Source organism: Protopterus annectens, chromosome 3.part1 (genome assembly GCF_019279795.1).
Source record: "Protopterus annectens isolate FY-2018-M chromosome 3.part1, PAN1.0, whole genome shotgun sequence".
NCBI lineage: Eukaryota > Metazoa > Chordata > Ceratodontiformes > Protopteridae > Protopterus > Protopterus annectens.
The window spans coordinates 1,516,367,157-1,516,386,196 of NC_056732.1; the positions used below are offsets into that span (position 1 = coordinate 1,516,367,157).

The 19,040-nt window shown below is 36.8% G+C and overlaps 1 protein-coding gene across 2 annotated transcripts in view; it reads left to right on the plus strand.

The window, feature by feature from the left end:
* Positions 1-19,040, plus strand: part of AGAP3 (ArfGAP with GTPase domain, ankyrin repeat and PH domain 3) — a 2,466,462-nt gene that overhangs the window by 1,586,802 nt on the left and 860,620 nt on the right. For both annotated transcript variants that reach the window (XM_044067593.1, XM_044067592.1), the window contains exon 12: positions 600-779. In XM_044067593.1, coding sequence (XP_043923528.1) covers positions 600-779 — 180 coding nt within the window. The remainder of the gene's footprint in view (positions 1-599; positions 780-19,040) is intronic.

Below are 19,040 nucleotides of genomic sequence, written 5' to 3' on the forward strand. Positions count from 1 at the left end.
TGCAACAAAGTTCAATGCAAGCTTACATTAAAGTCGGGAGTGTGTTTGCTTTACAGGGTGTCACATATATAATGTTTACAGCATAATGTATGTACAGTCCAACATGCAAAATAGACTAATTTCAAAAATAAATAGTTGTTCCTACAGTTAGTCATGAAATGGCAAGCACAGTGTGCACATAAAATAGAGAACAAGAAAATAACATATTTAAAACCAGTCATCTGTTAACTGGCTAAGACCCATAAGGCACATATGCTGTTTTTCAAAACAGTTGGGACTTGATAGTGATTTCTTTAAACTGCTTCATCAAATTTACTCAATATATAAGCAGAGAATCAAACTTGGAAATACAGAACGACATTCATTACAAGATGATGGCCTTTATTCTTGTACATTATGCAGGCAGACCCAATTGTACATACCTGGTTTGCTTGCTGCTGTATTGGCAAGTGTTACCCTGTAACAAAACTCTTCCTTCATGAGCCTGGCATACAGCAGCTGTAAATGGATTTTTTTAAATGTAATGCTTGGATAGATTTGTAGGGTAAACAGTGTAAGAGTAAATTTAAAGTGTCTTTCTTTGCTCCCCCTGTGAACAGGTGCTCCACATTCAACCAGCAGTGGGTCTCTACAATCAGAACGCTCAGTTAGTGGGATTAACCTAATGAGTTTCAGCTCAAAACCAGATGGACTGTACCAGCGGTCATTGTCTGTCTCCAGTGCTGACCAGTGGAGCGAGCCTGCCATTCCTCCGAGCAGCAGCACTGGCACCAGTGCAGGTAAGTTAACTGGAATTACAAATATGCCCACAGATGGAATTTGCCAGAATTCCTGGTGATGGAACTCATATTACTGGTGCACGACACTGTTTTGTCTATGTATATGATTAATCGTGTGTCTCATACTACTGCCTTTATGTTATCTCTCAGTGCTACATTGTTTGGTTGTGGTAAAAGTGCACAAAAGAAGCACAAAATTCATTGATTTCATTCACTGAACTCTGATGCTGTGTGTTTAACGCACCGCAAACCTCTTGTAGTAGTCTGTTTTAGTAGTTGAGAACCTAAGTAAAAGAAAAGCCATTCAGACTTTATTGCTAGCAAAGATTGCTGCTGTCACTTAATAGGAACATAAGAATAATATGAGGCAAGTGAATATGGGCACCATAAGATGACCAGCCATGCACAGCTCTACCACGTGAGGCTGTATTTTTCTTTCACATGTTATCAGAATGTACTGTGAGGGTCACTGGAGCCTTGTGGTCTTAATGTAGTTTGGAAAGGGTTTTGCTATATTAAAATGATGTAAACTTACTGAATTCCTAAGACAGGCATATTTCATTGATTTCTGTTTCTATGGTCATTTTTTAAAAGTGCTGTTAAGTCATAGACAGTATTATACACCCATGATACTCAGAGCTGCACGATGGGGGAGGGTGGGGACCCTGGTCATCCATGACTGTGTTGGGGCCCTGCAAAACTTGCCATTGATTGGGGGAAAGGGAAAAAACAGTGTTCCTTCTGTGTCATAGAAAAACTGCTGTCCAGCAAGAGTTTGCCTTCATGATCTATTTATAATACTCACATTTGCTTAAACTCCAAAATGTTAATGAAGTGAAAAATATATATTCTGCTGAAATAAAACACATCCTTTCTAAGACGACAACAGCCTAGTTATGGACCACTTATACATCAGTAGCTATAGTTTATAATACGTAGCTAAAACTACTGGCCTCTATATTGCAGGAGCTCTGCCATAAGGCCCTAATCCTACAAGTTTAATGAGAATTTTGCAATTTCTTTATAGCCTGTGGTCACTACATCTGACCTCGATACTGCAGGAGCTCTGCCACAAGGCCCTGTTTCTACAGGTTTACTAAGAATTTTAATCAAATGTTAATAAACAAATAAAACAAAATTAACTCAGGAAGCAGTTCTGACAACAGCTATCAGAAGAAGAAAAAATCTTAAAAGCAAAAAAAAATCACACAGAGAGCAGTGAACTTATGGTAGTAAGCACTTTCTTTCTAACAGCAGAAATCCATGTGAGTGGTAGTAAGCACTTTCTTTCTAACAGCAGAAATCCATGTGAGTATACAAAAGAGGTTCTGCTGTTAACAGAATGAAAACACTTAGTACAATATACTCACGTCTCTCTGTGAGATTGTTTTTGCTTTGTTTTTATAAGATAAAGCTGCCATACCTCCTCTATAATTGACTCAAGGGTTGGGCTTATGCCTTGGTGGTCTGTGGATATAGTGATTTCAAAATTAAGTTATTGTTATAATCTAGAAATGTTTGGGGAGACCAAGCTTGACACCTTCCGGAAACCCTCAAAATGCTAACGCTGGCAGTGTGCAAAGCTAGTAAAATTTTTGACTGTTAGCTGTAAAAGCTCAGTGAAACAGGGCGTAAAATATCAACAGGTTTAACCATGTGTGTATTTGAAATGTGAAGGTGAAACAATGCATGAAGAACAAGATTTTTTCCTGAATTTAAATACAAATAAAAGTAAATTACTATCAAGAGGTTATGAACCCTCAAGAACATTAGCAGATACTTCTGAATCATAAGCAGCTTTGTATTTTATTATAGTTTTAATATCTGTTTATTTTTCCACAGATATGCTGTATCTAAAACAGTGGCACATGGCTGGAGGGGGGGGGGGGGTTTGAATGGCCTAACCTGATCACCCCTTTGGTATTTTCTGTAGGGCAGTCTTTCTGAGGGGTGTGTTTTTGCCATTGTTATTACAGTTGTTCATTTTGTATAATAACTGGGCAAGGCACATTCATGTGTATGTATGTATCTGTGTGTGTGTGTGTATTCCATTAGTCTCCTCAAATCTACATCACTTGTGTCACAACTTCCTAAATGAGACTCCATAAAGAACCCTCGAAACACATGAACACAGAGCTGTTTAGTTTAATGACAAATGGAACACACAATAAGAAACAAAAGCCACCCCCCTTTAGTTTATCTCTGCTCCAAGGTTCTTGTGTCTTGGTGAAAGAGTGATAAAAAGTCTTTCGGCTTTTCCCAGTTAGGGGTTGCCACAGCGTATCACCGGTCCACTAATGATTGGCAGTGGATTTTTACTGTGTCGAGTTGCCAGCCTAGCACCCAACCTTCAAAGAAAGAACACCCACATGCACACACCTACCTGCATGTCTTTAACGTTCACTCAATCATGGGGAGGACATGCAGACTCCACACACAAGGCATTCCATCCAATAATCGAACCGGAGAACTTCTTGCTGTGAGGCAACAATGCTAACCACTGCACCACCACTTGGTGAAAGAGTGATCACTAGCAAAAAAAAAAACTGTCTCACTTCTTTGCAAGACAGTGATCGCAACACACAATCTGTTTTGGAGTATCAGCACATTACTTCTGTATGGGGAAAGCATAAGCAAACAAGCAGAGACTCCATCAAGCAGTCATGTTTCATGCAATTCAGTTTTGATCAACAGTAGGTCACCCATATACCTAATGTGTGGTGCAGTCCTTTGAAACCCAAGTCTGCAGTCACACTTGTTTTTGTGGGTTTGTCACACATGCCCCCCCTATGTTTTTCTTTAGTCTACTTCAGAAAGAGAGACCTTTTCACCTTTCAAAATGCACGTGTTTCCGACATTTTTGTCTGTCCTTGTGATGTACCCTTGGTGAGATACACTTAGGTGCAGTAGTGCAGTGTAGAAAATTACAATACCCTATGGCTGTCAGAAGTATGCCCCCAATACCTTTTATTATGTTGTGCTGGGCTGTCCTGTGGTCTTTACTGACCTTGTTTCTGCACAAAAATAACATATTTTCTCTAAATAAGGAGAGATGACCTTGACTGCTGTCCACCCCTCTTACTTCTAACTGACTTTCTTGTTTCTAGGCCAGTAGTTACATCTGGGTTATCAGCATCATAGATAGCAGCTCTATGTTTGCCAACCTACTATCTGCCTGTATGCCTTCAGATGAAAGTTTAGTTCTCTTTGAAAAAATATAGATATAGCCACAGAATAGTCAAATGGCCAAAGAAAAAACAAAACATCTAAAAACTACAGATATTGCTACAGAATAGCCAAATGGCCAAAGGAAAAAAAAGTAAATTTTTACTCTGCACAGAAGAAAGGATGTGTAATAACTGGAGCTTTTCTCCTCGGGTCTCCACTGAAAATGGGTTTTTTTGTAACTCAGCTGGACCAACCCGGTTAACAAATGTGAAATAAATAAGTAATAAGTGCACCAGAGATTGTAAATTGAGTAAACTGCATGATACCAAGGGAGCAAAGCAGAAATTTAATGCACAGTTATTTGATACTTAGGAGTGCAAACACTGACGTGCATTTGTGTCTTGTATACCAACACTGAGATCACTTTATCTGAGAGAATGCCCTGTAATCCAAGGTAAGGTAATGTAATTGTTAGCACACAGAGGTGTGGACGGCACAGACCCCCTGCAAAAAATATTTTTTGTTGACACAGTGAGCTTCAGTTTTCACCTTTTTTTCACAGAGTCCACTTCAGTGCCTGCATGTTTCATTCTTGAACACTACTACTGCAATTGCTGTAGATTAAATTGTTATTGCTCTCTTCCGTAACAGAAGTCTAAACAGTAAATTACCTGACCTCGAGGATGTCTTGCAGCTGGAAAACTGATGTTTGGTTTAAATGTAAAGAGGGCACTCCCTGTGTGGCATGGATTTTGTGCTTTTTAAGCTTTCCGGCCCAATGCTAACTGTGGTTGAGTCTCTATTTTTGTAGTGCAAATAGTGCTCTAAATAAAACTAAATAAAATAAAGAGCACCAAAGTTGCGAGCCCACAGTACTATTTAATGAATTATAAAAATAATAAAACAATGTTAAGCACTTTCATCAACAAGTATGACTTCTTCAGGACAGAGAATCATTTAAAATTCAAGTTTAAATACACAATACCAGTTAGTCATTGGTTCTAATCCAACCAATTCTGACAATGAAAAAATCACTACTCAAGAATATATAAATAATTAAAACTGAAGTATTTTTTTTTACACAGTTAAAATTGAAACATTAAACTCAAAAGCCCCATTGACCATAAAAAGAACAGTATACAACAGTCAATTGCATAATAAACTCATTACATGAAAAATATATCACTTTATAATTAGTTATACTTTAAAAATTCTTACAATGTATATTAATGTTGTTAGACTAGATCTGCCTTTTCCTTAAGAATGGGTGTTATAATAATGTGCTCATTTAGTCCTGGTGGAAAATCCGCGGCTAGCCTTAACTGCCATAGAAGCTCCTTTTTATGTAGCACATGTTGCCAATCTCCACCTCTCACCTCAACAGATACAAATTCAAGAATGGCAAACTTAAAACATGAAAAATTAGTGCATGAAATACTGTGCTTAGATAGGACATTGGTATCTTTCTTATTTTTGATATCATAAAGGTGCTCATATATCCTGGTCTTAAACATTCTCTCTGTCTTCCCTACATAAAACGAAGTACAGGTGTTACACCTAGCTATATATACCAATCTGCTGGAACAGCAGTTGTCACTTTTTAAAAAAACATGACTTTTATTCTGGTTATCAATGGCAATAGAGCTGTCTTGCAGTTGGCAATAGAGCTGTCTTGCAGTATATAGGAACAATAGGAACACCTGCCACAAGGCTTACTTCCACCCCTTTTCTCCTGCATGTTCTTAGAGGCGTTACCCGTCTCCAATAATGATTTTATATTAGGTCCTACTTTAGTGGAAAATATGGGTTTATCACCCAATATTCGAAATATCTCACTATTGGTTTTAAAGATGTTCCAGTTCTTTATCAATATTCCCTTGATCTGGGAATACAAGGGACTGTATTGTATTACACAAGCCTGTTGGAAATTAGGTTGGTACTGAACTTCCATGTCATTTACTTTGTTATAAATACCATCACCACCGGTACCTAATAAAGGTATATAAGTATCACCCCATTTTCTAAGAACATCTGTGAGTATAGGGTCAATAAAATGTCCAGGATAGCTTCTCTCTAAGAACATATCCCTTAAATATTCAAACTCTGTTATCACATCATTTCTCATAGTTGTCATCCTGGCTATTCTTATAGCCTGATCCTTAATACTTTTTTTCTGATAAATTGGGTGATGACTATTGTAATGCAAATAGCTATTACAAAAAGTATTTTTGCGGTAGATTTTGGAGATATATCCATCCTGAGCTTTGATTATTTTAGTATCCAAGAAGTTAATCTCTTGTTTGTCAAACTGAAAGGTAAATTTCAAATATTCTGTAGTTTTATTCAAATACTGGATAAACTCAGGTATTTGTTCTGATCCTCCATTCCACAAGATAAAGATATCATCCAAAAATCTGCCGTAATATATGACACTGGATAAAAATAATTCACTTTGAAAAATATGTTTGATTTCCCAACCCAGGAGAACCAAGTTAGCATACAAGGGGGCTCAAGCAGCACCCATGAGCTGTTGAAAATAGTCCCCTTCAAAATGTATATAATTATTTTCTAATATAAGGTTCATAAGTTCACATATAAACAGGACTTCATCTGCAGTCAAGGATGAATAAGTAAAAAGTACCTCTTCAAAAAAACACAAACCTTCTGTTTTGGGAATGCATGAAAAAAGGTCCTGAACATCTACGGTTAGGGAGAAACAATCAGGATCCCATAAATCCTTAATTTGTCCTAAAAAATCCCAGGAATCCTTTAATAGATGGGGGAATTTGTTTGTAATATGTTTTAATTTTTTGTCAACATACACTGCTAAATTGTGTGTTTTGGAACCTGCAGCTGCTACAATAGGCCTAAAAGGTGGCTTTTCCAGGTTCTTATGTATCTTATGTATTCCAAAAAGGACCGGAATCTTAGGGTGCTTATTCAAGAGAAAATCATAATCATCTTTTGATATTCTCTGGTCCATTAAATATTCATACAAGTAACTTTCTACTCTATGATATGAGATATGTATTTCATTTTTAGAACATAGAGAATAATTATCTACATTAAATAAAATATTTTGCATGGCATTTGTATAAGCCTCTGAACTATATAAAATCACCCCACCACCTTTATCAGGTGTCATAATTCGTATTCCCTTATCTTCTTTTAAAGTCTTTAAAAGGTTCCTTTCCTCAAGATTTAAGTTGGGAAATAATCTCTTCTTCTCTCCCCATATTTTGTATAAATCTTCCTTAACCAGCTTTTCATAAGCAGTAACAAGTGGGTGTAATGGAGGATTAAATATACTACTTTTCTTGGGAATATCTTTCAATTCAGCTCTAGTAGTTTTGTCTGAAAACATGATGTTCAAATTTAGTTTCCTCAGGTATAACTGTAAATCAACCATAACTGTAGCTATGTCAGGTATTCTAGTTGGAACAAATTTAAACCCTTTGGAAAATAAAGAAAAAAGTTATTTTGTGATAGGAACTTCAGAATAATTGTATATATTAAAGCCATTTAAGGTATATTGAATATTATGTTTGCACTGTATTGAGTCTGTAAAATCTACCACCTGGGGTGGCCATTGTACTGTTGTGTTACCTTGCTGTAGGTTTTGTATATCCCTTGTCTGCGATTTGCTATTCTCTCTGAGCATCTTGGAAGCGGAAAATCCTGAAAATCAACCCAGTACTCTACATCATCTTCCCTATAATTGTCACTTTCTTATTCAGAATTGAAATTGAAATTATAATTAGAATTAGTCTTGTCAACCTTTTCCATTGTTACATGAGTTGTAGGACCATAGTCTCCTTCATAATAAACTAGTTTATCTGTAGGGTACACCTTATGTTGTTTGTACTGCCTGCTATCTCTATCTAATTTCTTCACTTTTTTATTAAAAATGTTATCACATTTCTGGTCCACCCTGTTAATAATCTTGTAATACAATTTCTCATACTGTGTGAATAATAAATCAGTGATAATTTTATCATTTAGCACATTCACTTCATCACAAAGCCTTTTTTCCATTGTCTCATAAAAAGAGACAGTTTTACCTAATACTTCTAACCCCCATTTATTAAACATGTCAGTAAATGCTTTGATGGTATCAGTATCATAGTAAATTCCATAAGGTAATTTAAACACTCTCAGTCCCTGTGGAACCAATTGTTTTTTTATACATTCATTTAAGTAGCATATTTCCATCTGGTACATTTTAAACTTAAATATTTTTTTCTCAAAGTTATAAATCATCTCTCTCAATGATCCATATTTGCACTGTCCAGTTTCCCTGTTAACCAGGGCTCCACTACTTCGTTTAGGGCTAGAAACAGAAAAAGTGAAATGCGTTTGGAATAAATTACCAAAGTGTCCATTATTTGGCGATATAGTTTCTTTGGAAGCACAAGATAAACACATTTTATATTAGATTTCAATAAGCTTGTCTTTTGTGCAAGGTATATTACTGTTGGTAAGTTTACCATTCAAATTAGCATTGACAGTACTTGTTGGTGTAACTTCATGGTAACGTACTAGCTTCGTGTTGAAATGTTTGGCAGAAGCTGGTTCAATGTCGCCTTCAAATTGAACCACACAGTTGCTTCTAAAACAATTTTTAGAGCGAGAATGTTCATGTACATCTCCTACTTCGCCAAAACTGTTAGCGTTGCATGGAGAACGCCTTCCTACATCTCCATTGTGAATTTGTTCCACCGCGATGACGTCACCCATTTTCTTAAAGCGGCAAGGTGGTGTATGAGCATCAGCTACAATTGTATTGTCATCAGAGGTAGCGTCGCCCCTTTTAAGGCCATCCAAAATTAAAATACAATCCAAATCTTTTTGCCTAGGCTGCGTGAATAATTCGATAAGCCTAGTCAATTCTCCCTTTAGTTCTGCTACATCTTTCTTCAAAGATATGATGTCCGATTGACCAGAATCCAAAATGGGAGAAGAAAGACTGAACGATTCTGGGGACCCCATAGCAACAAGCACCACAAAATAAAACAAAGTCCAAATAAGTAGTGCAAATAGTGCTCTAAATAAAACTAAATAAAATAAAGAGCACCAAAGTTGCGAGCCCACAGTACTATTTAACGAAGTATAAAAATAATAAAACAATGTTAAGCGCTTTCATCAACAAGTATGACTTCTTCAGAGCAGAGAATCATTTAAAATTCAAGTTTAAATACACAATACCAGTTAGTCATTGGTTCTAATCCAACCAATTCTGACAATGAAAAATCACTGCTCATGAATATATAAATAATTAAAACAAGTATTTTTTTACACAGTTAAAATTGAAACATTAAACTCAAAAGCCCCATTGACCACAAAAAGAACAGTATACAACAGTCAATTGCATAATAAACTCATTACATGAAAAATATATCACTTTATAATTAGTTATACTTTAAAAATTCCTACAATGTATATTAATGTTGTTAGACTAGATCTGCCTTTTCCTTAAGAATGGGCATTATAGTAATGTGCTCATTTAGTCCTGGTGGAAAATCCACGGCTAGCCTTAACTGCCATAGAAGCTCCTTTTTATGTAGCACATTTTGCCAGTCTCCACCTCTCACCTCAACAGTTACAAATTCAAGAATGGCAAACTTAAAACATGAAAAATTAGTGCATAAAATACTGTGCTTATATAGGGCTTTGGTATCTTTCTTATTTTTGATATCATAAAGGTGCTCATATATCCTGGTCTTAAACATTCTCTCTGTCTTCCCTACATAAAACGAAGTACAGGTGTTACACCTAGCTATATATACCAATCTGCTGGAACAGCAGTTGCCACTTTTCAAAAAAACATGACTTTTATTCTGGTTATCAATGGCAATAGAGCTGTCTTGCAGTATATAGGAACAATAGGAACACCTGCCACAAGGCTTACTTCCACCCCTTTTCTCCTGCATGTTCTTAGAGGCGTTACCCGTCTCCAATAATGATTTTATATTAGGTCCTACTTTAGTGGAAAATATGGGTTTATCACCCAATATTCGAAATATCTCAGTATTGGTTTTAAAGATGTTCCAGTTCTTTATCAATATTCCCTTGATCTGGGAATACAAGGGACTGTATTGTATTACACAAGCCTGTTGGAAATTAGGTTGGTACTGAACTTCTGTGTCATTTACTTTGTTATTAATACTATCACCACCGGTGCCTAATAAAGGTATATAAGTATCACCCCATTTTCTAAGAACATCTGTAAGTATAGGGTCAATAAAATGTCCAGGATAGCCTCTCTCTAAGAACATATCCCTTAAATATTCAACTCTGTTATCACATCATTTCTCATAGTTGTCATCCTGGCTATTCTTATAGCCTGACCCGTAATAATACTTTTTTTCTGATAAATTGGATGATGGCTATTATAATGCAAATAGCTATTACAAAAAGTATTTTTGCGGTAGATTTTGGAAATATATCCATCCTGAGCTTTGATTATTTTAGTATCCAAGAAGTTAATCTCTTGTTTGTCAAACTGGAAGGTAAATTTCAAATATTCTGTAGTTTTATTCAAATACTGGATAAACTCAGGTATTTGTTCTGAACCTCCATTCCACAGGATAAAGATATCATCCAAAAATCTGCCGTAATATATGACATTGGATAGAAATAATTCACTTTGAAAAATATGTTTGATTTCCCAACCCAGGAGAACCAAGTTAGCATACAAGGGGGCGCAAGCAGCACCCATGGCAACCCCTTTGAGCTGTTGAAAATATTCCCCTTCAAAATGTATATAATTATTTTCTAATATAAGTTTCATAAGTTCACATATAAGCAAGACTTCATCTGCAGTCAAGTGTGAATAAGTAAAAAGTACCTCTCCAAAAAAACACAAACTTTCTGTTTTGGGAATGCATGAAAAAAGGTCCTGAACATCTATGGTTAGGAAGAAACCTGAGTTTATCCAGTATTTGAATAAAACTACAGAATATTTGAAATTTACCTTTCAGTTTGACAAGCAAGAGATTAACTTCTTGGATACTAAAATAATCAAAGCTCAGGATGGATATATTTCCAAAATCTACCGCAAAAATACTTTTTGTAATAGCTATTTGCGTTATAATAGTCATCACCCAATTTATCAGAAAAAAAGTATTATTAAGGGTCAGGCTATAAGAATAGCCAGGATGACAACTATGAGAAATTATGTGATAACAGAGTTTGAATATTTAAGGGATATGTTCTTAGAGAGAGGCTATCCTGGACATTTTATTGACCCTATACTCACAGATGTTCTTAAAAAATGGGGTGATACTTATATACCTTAATTAGGTTCCGGTGGTGATAGTATTAATAACAAAGTAAATGACATGTAAGTTCAGTACCAACCTAATTTCCAACAGGCTTGTGTAATTCAATATAGTCCCTTGTATTCCCAGATCAAGGGAATATTGATAAAGAACTGGAACATCTTTAAAACCAATACTGAGATATTTCGAATATTGGGTGATAAACCCATATTTTCCACTAAAGTAGGACCTAATATAAAATCATTATTGGAGACGGGTAACGCCTCCAAGAACGTGCAGGAGAAAAGGGGTGGAATTAAGCCTTGTGGCAGGTGTTCCTATTGTTCCTGTATACTGCAAGACAGGTCTATAGCCATTGATAACCAGAATAAAAGTCATGTTATTTTAAAAAGTGGCAACTGCTGTTCCAGCAGATTGGTATATATAGCTAGGTGTAACACCTGAACTTTGTTTTATGTAGGGAAGACAGAGAGAATGTTTAAGACCAGGATATATGAGCACCTTTATGATATCAAAAATAAGAAAGATACCAATGTCCTATATAAGCACAGTATTTCATGCACTAATTTTTCATGTTTTAAGTTTGCCATTCTTGAATTTGTAACTGTTAAGGTGAGAGGTGGAGATTGGCAACATGTGCTACATAAAAAGGAGCTTCTATGGCAGTTAAGGCTAGCCGCGGATTTTCCACCAGGACTAAATGAGCACATTATTATAACACCCATTCTTAAGGAAAAGGCAGATCTAGTCTAACAACATTAATATATATTGTAGGAATTTTTAAAGTATAACTAATTGTAAAGTGGTATATTTTTCATGTAATGAGTTTATTATGCAACTGATTGTTGTATACTATACTGTTTGTGGTCAATGGGGCTTTTGAGTTTAATGTTTCAATTTTAACTGTGTAAAAAAATACTTCAGTTTTAATTATGTATATATTCATAAGCAGTGATTTTTCATTGTCAGAATTGGTTGGATTAGAACCAATGACTAACTGGTATTGTGTATTTAAACTTGAATTTTGAATGATTCTCTGTTCTGAAGAAGTCATACTTGTTGATGAAAGCGCTTAGCATTGTTTTATTATTTTTATAATTCATTAAATAGTACTGTGGGCTCGCAACTTTGGTGCTCTTTATTTTATTTTATTGAGTTTCCATTTTTGTCAGGGAACATATTACTTACAGGAAGATCCCTAGAAACCCTCAAGCTGAGCTCATTGAACTACAGATCACGCCAGATAGGATAACTCATCAACTAATAGCTCGTCACTGAACACATTCTGTGTCCCCTAATGAGCATCTAAGATTCCACAATATTTTGAATGATCTCCCTATCAGCAAAAACTCCATCATTTTGGGAGACTTTGTCTATCCTTTAATAAACTGGGACACTTATACCTCCAATGTAGGATTTGCCTAAAATTGCCTAGACTTAACAAAGTTTCTTGGGTAGTTGTTAAGTAATCCTACTATTAGATCACAGCATTCTTGAAATGATTTTTATGAATATGGTTGTGTCTTGTAATACTCATTACCAAGTGAAGTCCGACAACAGACTTGTGACTTCTTTAAATTCCCCAATCCGTACAGTAAACATCACTGAACTTAAGGGCTACAGATGTGCCAATCACAACCTGCTCTATGATGAAATATAAACATTCACTTGCGGCTGCACCTACCCTGACCTTGATACAGCAGCAAGCTTTACTAGGGGAATTCTGCAGACATTTACAAAAATGCATGGTGGTGTCAGTCCCTAGTAAAAGTAAATGTCATAGGAAATTCAAAAACAAACCACCTTGTTGGCCCACCACTATAAATAAATTTTACAATAAAAGGAAGAAATTCCTTGAATTGTTCAGTATATCCAAATCCCCCCTTTTCAAGGATATTGTCAAAAACATTACAAAAAACTGAAGAACACTGTCAGGTCCACTAAGGGGCCCATGAACTTAAACTGGCCTCTGAAGCCAAAGATAATTATAAATCCTTTAGCTATGTGGGAAAAATAATAATCCTATATTACTGTGAATGTATTCATAAAAATACCTCCTATTCTGATCCAGAAGATTTTGCCATTGTCCTTGCAGACAAATTTAGTGTCAATTTTACACCCAAGATTTATGTCCAAAGACCTGAAATATTTGAATTCTTTCCTTTGTCATGTCACCCTCTGACATCCAAACCCTCCAGAATGATATCCCTAGTAATCTTTTGGTGAACTAAAATGTGTTCAAACTAAATGCTAAAAAGTGTAGTAGTATCATTTTTGATAGGCAAACCCTACCCTCATCATATTGTATAGACAACAATAAAAATGTAGTCTTGGAACTAGTACTCTGTGTTAATAACATCATGTCTTATGGCCATCATGTGACAATAGTTGTTAGGAAATCCTTTTATTAAGCACAGTTAATTGCCAAAGGAGTATCTTCAGGGATTAAACTAGTGATCATTCCTTTATACTCAGCACTGATAAGACCAGTTACTGAATGTAACACCCCTTTGGGATGTATCTCACTAAACATATCAAGTAATTGAAAGGCTCCAAAGGTTCTTAACAAAAACAATCACAGGTATAAACTCCCTGAGCTGCCAAGAGAGGCTACAAGTTCTATCCCTTTATTCACTTTCCAATGGACTTTTAAATGAGGCTTTGTGTCTCACTAAACATACCATTAGAGACTCAGTTGTCATGGACCTTCTGTATTTCAGCAAGTCAGATATCTCTACCTGTTTCAGAGCAGAGGACCTAAAAATGTCACCAGTAGATAAATCAAACATGGTGGAGAGACAAGTTTATAACCCAGCCCCACCCAAACATCTGGAATAAACTTCTGCTTGTTAATCAGTGTGACTAATCTGGATGACTGTATGGGTCACCAAAGTTTTATTTATTTATTTTTGTTTGACATTTGTTTACTGGGATGGTCCAACTGGGTCAAAAAGAACCCATTTGTAGTGGAGGCCCGGGTGAAAAGCTCCAAATTACAGAGATATACAAACTTTGAACAAATAACAAAAATTATACAGAGATATAGAATTACGAGAGTTACAAGAAGTGGAATATAGAGTTACAAATAAAAGGTAAACAGTAACATGACAATTGCAGTAATTCCAAGAAGTAAGCACATTGCTGTGAGAATTTGGTAACTAGTCAAAATATTTCAGTATATACAAGTAAAAGACGCAGTTTGAAGAAGTTCGGAAGAAGACAGATTCACATTTGTATATTAATTTTGTTGGTTTCAGGGGTGGCGCAGTGGTGTAGCAGTTAGCATTGTCACCTTACAGCAAGAGGATCTCCGGTTTGATTCTTGGCTGGAGTGCCTTTTGTGTGGAGTCTGCATGTCTTCCCTGCATTCACATGGGTTTCCTCTGGGTGCTCCAGTTTCCTCCCACATTCCAAAGACATGCAGTAGGTGGATTGTAAACTCTAAAGTGTCCCTAGATGTATGTGTGTGTATACGAATGTGTGTGGTGCACCCTCCAAGGTGGGTTGGGCCTTGGACTAGCAACCTGAGCCCGTAAAATCGGTAACTGCTACAGAAAAAATGAGCGCTTAAGGTGCCCGTTGCCTGATGTACCGCATGGTGCATAAACGGGCAAGACAGAGAGAAAGAGAGGGGAAAAAAGATTGGTTTCAGTCTAAAATGGCATTTTTTTCCCTGCTGATAGAGCAGATTCAGTATTTGCAGTGGCACTTTCATAAAATTAATTTGGTTTGGTAACTGGCCTTCTTTTCTTTTCTTCATTGTCTGGGAGGTACTTGCATTAACAAAATTGCTGCTGATAATGTAGTGATATTTTTTGAGAGTGCAGCATTGCTGCAGTTTTTTTAAATTTGGATCCTCAGAAGCTAGAGTTGAGGTAAATGCTAGAGGTGTCAGAATGACTGAAAACTGCAAAAAAAAAAAAAAAAAATTCAGAAAAGTTAGAGTTGCAGTGACTTTTATGTTGCCACTTTGACAGCCTATGCTATTTGTTCTGCTTGAGTTCAGTTTTCCTTCACTGTCTTCTCGTGGCTAGTCAACAGACATACAGGGCCTGTGAGGTGAGCAGCCGTACGCCATACTTTTTACTGTAATAGTAGAAACCACATAAGCAAGACAACTTCACGAGATATCCCACATGCATCATAGTCTTATCAGATTAGCAAACTGCACTGGTTTAAGCACTTGGGCTTCAGACCAGTTGTTTTACATTAAGAAGGTTTGTGGTCTGCACTGTTGTGGCAGGACAGGTAGCTTACATTCTTTTAAACTGGGAATTGCTGATTGAAGGCTGAGTGTCTGTTATTCTAAAAGTGTATTAGTTCTGGTTTAAGCACTTGGGCTTCAGGCCAGTTATTTTACATTAAGAAGGTTTGTGGTCTGCACTCTTGTGGGAGGAGAGGTTAGATTCTGCCCTATAGTGCTGGGAATTTCTGGTTAAAGGATCATTGTGCCTGCTTATTTGAACTGTTTATTTCTGAAATTGGTGCACCTTGTTTGCTATAGCATAGACTAGATTCAGGCACTCATTAGACCCATTATAGAGTACAACGCCCCCTTTGGTATGTACCTCACAAGACATCTACAACAACTGGAAAGGCTGCAGAAATACCTCACAAAGAGGATTACCGGCCTCAAACAGATGCCCTACGCAGACCATCTCAAAAAACTCCAGCTTTACTCCGTCACATATCACTTACTCAGATCTCTGCCTAACATATACAAAGCTATGTCAAACCCAGAGCTGTTGGACATTGCTCCACTTAAAGAAATCCCAATTCCTCCGAGCTACATGCTCTAGGGACGTAAACCTTGTCGCCACAATAAACAGAACATGCTGGAAGGATAGATTCCTGTCCCAGAGACTTCCCATACTCTGGAACAAACTACCTATCTATATCAAACAAAGCTCCTCATTAGGAGTCTTCAAGAAAAAACTTGATGATTGAATGAGAAATAGGAAATTCACCCCGGAGATCACCTCTGTGGCTCTGCTCGACAGGGGCACAGGAAAATAATTTTCTTGGGTGGCGAATGCCAGGGTACCTTTCTGGCTAGGCTTGTATAGGCTCTAGGGTCGATAGCCTAGTACCTACCTATGAACATTATACAGCGATTGGAGACAGGGAAGGTGAATCAACAGCTGACATTTATGACCTTAAGAAAACCAATAAGGTCATTGTTTTCATGTATAGGTATGATCTTTACCTAAGGAATGTGCCTAAACACTGTTAAGTTTGCAGGTGTTAATTGTCACTCAGGTGATTACTTAACAGACCAGCTGACAACTTAAAACATACTTATAAGACAAAAGAAATCAATTAAAAGCAATTTCTAGCCCAACATTTAAAGCAGTTGAAAATATCTGTTTAGTGTGGTGCTGTTAATAAAATACAGAGCAAATTATGCCAAAAAATTTGCCAGCACTTCCCACAGACTTTCAGGGGAAGCACAATTTTAGAGTAGTGACATTATAACTCATTGAAAAATTAAGCCAGCAGTGACATGGCTGCGGCATATAATGGGATACAGACTGTGCTGTGTGACAAAGATGGCCTGACTGTAAAAAGAAAATCACGTCAGAATGGTAGCCTATATCAGAGTAATGTGGGTTATATCAAGTACATAACAATACTAACTGCTTAGAGTTAGGCAGATAAATTTAGTCTGTGCAGAAAAATAAAAATAGATGACAATTATTTTTTTCAGTTTCTGTTTGGACTTATTTCTTTTTGCTAAGCACAGAACAACAACAGAGTGGAAGTGCTGTGATTTCTTTTAACTTAAAGATATTAAGGGTAAATGTTGTAAATGGTTTGATAAACAATATTCCATCTAGGCTGATGTGTCTACATGATAACTATTTGAATTGTTGGGACCTGCTGGAGTGAGTCCCGAAATGCGGAGACTGTTCAAAATATTGGACTTACATATACTAAGTCCAGCTACTATTTCTCAGAATATTCCCTTTTGCTGAGGTATGACTATTGCAGAATTGGTGTATATAAGTCCGGGGGTGGGGAGACTTGCCCCCCCCCCAAATTGGTGGGTGCATGAGGGGCTTGATCCCCCTCCCCCCAAAAAAGACATTTAACGAGAAGAGCTATTTTCAAGAACCATCTTCTCTTTTGTTTTTTTTTTTTTTTTGGCTTTTTGCCACTCCACATTTCATGTGCCGACATTTTAACAGGGAGCCATCTACACAATGTACTGTAGCTGTCTTATTTTTTTTGTTGTTGTTGTACTTCTGTAAGTTACAAAGTTGAATATAGAGATTTGGATAGAACTACGGAATTGTTTGCCTTTCCTTTTTTGATAAAGAGATATTTACAAATATTCTGAATGAAAAAAATGAGAAGCATTCACCTGTGTCACAGCAGTTGAAAAGTACACCAAAATGAGCAGTTAAATGTTGTAAAGTGGCAGAAGACACAAATATGAGTATGTGCAGGAATACAGACTGGGGCATGTAAATGATCCTCCAATTCTGAACTGATGAGTAGAAGCTAATACCCCATAGGAGCAGAATTCCATACAGTGTACTGCATTGTTGACATCCACATAGAGTCTCACAGCCATATACTGTATGTGTGTGTTTATTTCAGTTGATAAACAGGTAATTGAGCTGGTCGAGGTGACCGTTTTCAGCCATGGCCTGGGTCACATTGTGACAAGTAGAAGTATTATAAAATGTATTTGTTTTTAAATCTTTTTAGAAGTATTTACAAAGTAAATATAGTTTTCAAGACTAACCTAATTTATCTAAATGCAAAATGATTTTTTAAGGCTAGTAACAGATTGCCAGGGCAACATTGTGAAATTGGTGAATAGGGGTTGTGTATATACACCAGAAAAACAAGAATGTCTGCAACATAATGGAAGGATTTTTTTACATCTACTAAATTGCACAAGTAGAAAATGGAATATTGACAGAAGGAGACTCAGGGACCCACGTGCCCAAGTAAAGTAGGATTAGAGGTTAAGGAGAAGAGAAGGATGGGAATGGGGGAGGAAAGGAAAATTTAAGGTTGACAGATGATTGGTTGTGTTGGGTTTGGTAAGTGGCATGATAAAGAGAAAAAGTAGGGGAGGATTTAAAATGCTTGAGTTATGAGGACGAAAAAGGTGAGCAGTGTATAATAACTAGTTTCAAGGGTTATAATGTGGAATTATTAGAAAGTGAGCAGGAATAGAGAATCAGTTTAGGACAGATTTGTTGAAAGGAGGTGCATTTTGTGGAGCCTTGCAAGTGACTGAGCAGGGCCTTTAGTTTGTTTGCAGGGTGCCAAAAAGCATGGTGTTTGTTTGATTTGTACAACCATTATGACTGGGAAGTACATCAAAATGAGCAGTTAAGTGTGAATTAGTAGAAGATACAGGTTGCTGTGTGTTCCTGATATAAGAGGAAGTCATAGGTGTTAAAAACAATCTTATGGTGCAGGAGATCTCTTGCAAAAATGTGACAGAGATGAGAAGAGCAAGCATTACAGCCATTTTAAATTATGAATTGTTACAATTGACTGTCATTGGCCTGTTAGTGAGGTTAAGGTTGCCACCCGTCCCGTTGTCAGCGGGACACTCATGGGTTGAGCTGCCTCATCCCGTTGCCCGCTGTGGAAAGTAGTGGGACTTGAAAAGTCCCGCTTTTCAAAATTGCTGTGGAAAAGCCGCAATTACTTCCCGCTTTTCCACTGCAATTCAGTTACGTCACCAACCCGGACCTGCAGGCAAACCTGCTGCCTGTTAGGTCTGGATGCTGTAATTCGTGCAGCAATTGGCTGCAATTCAAGAAAAAGGTGGGGATTGGGGCAGGAA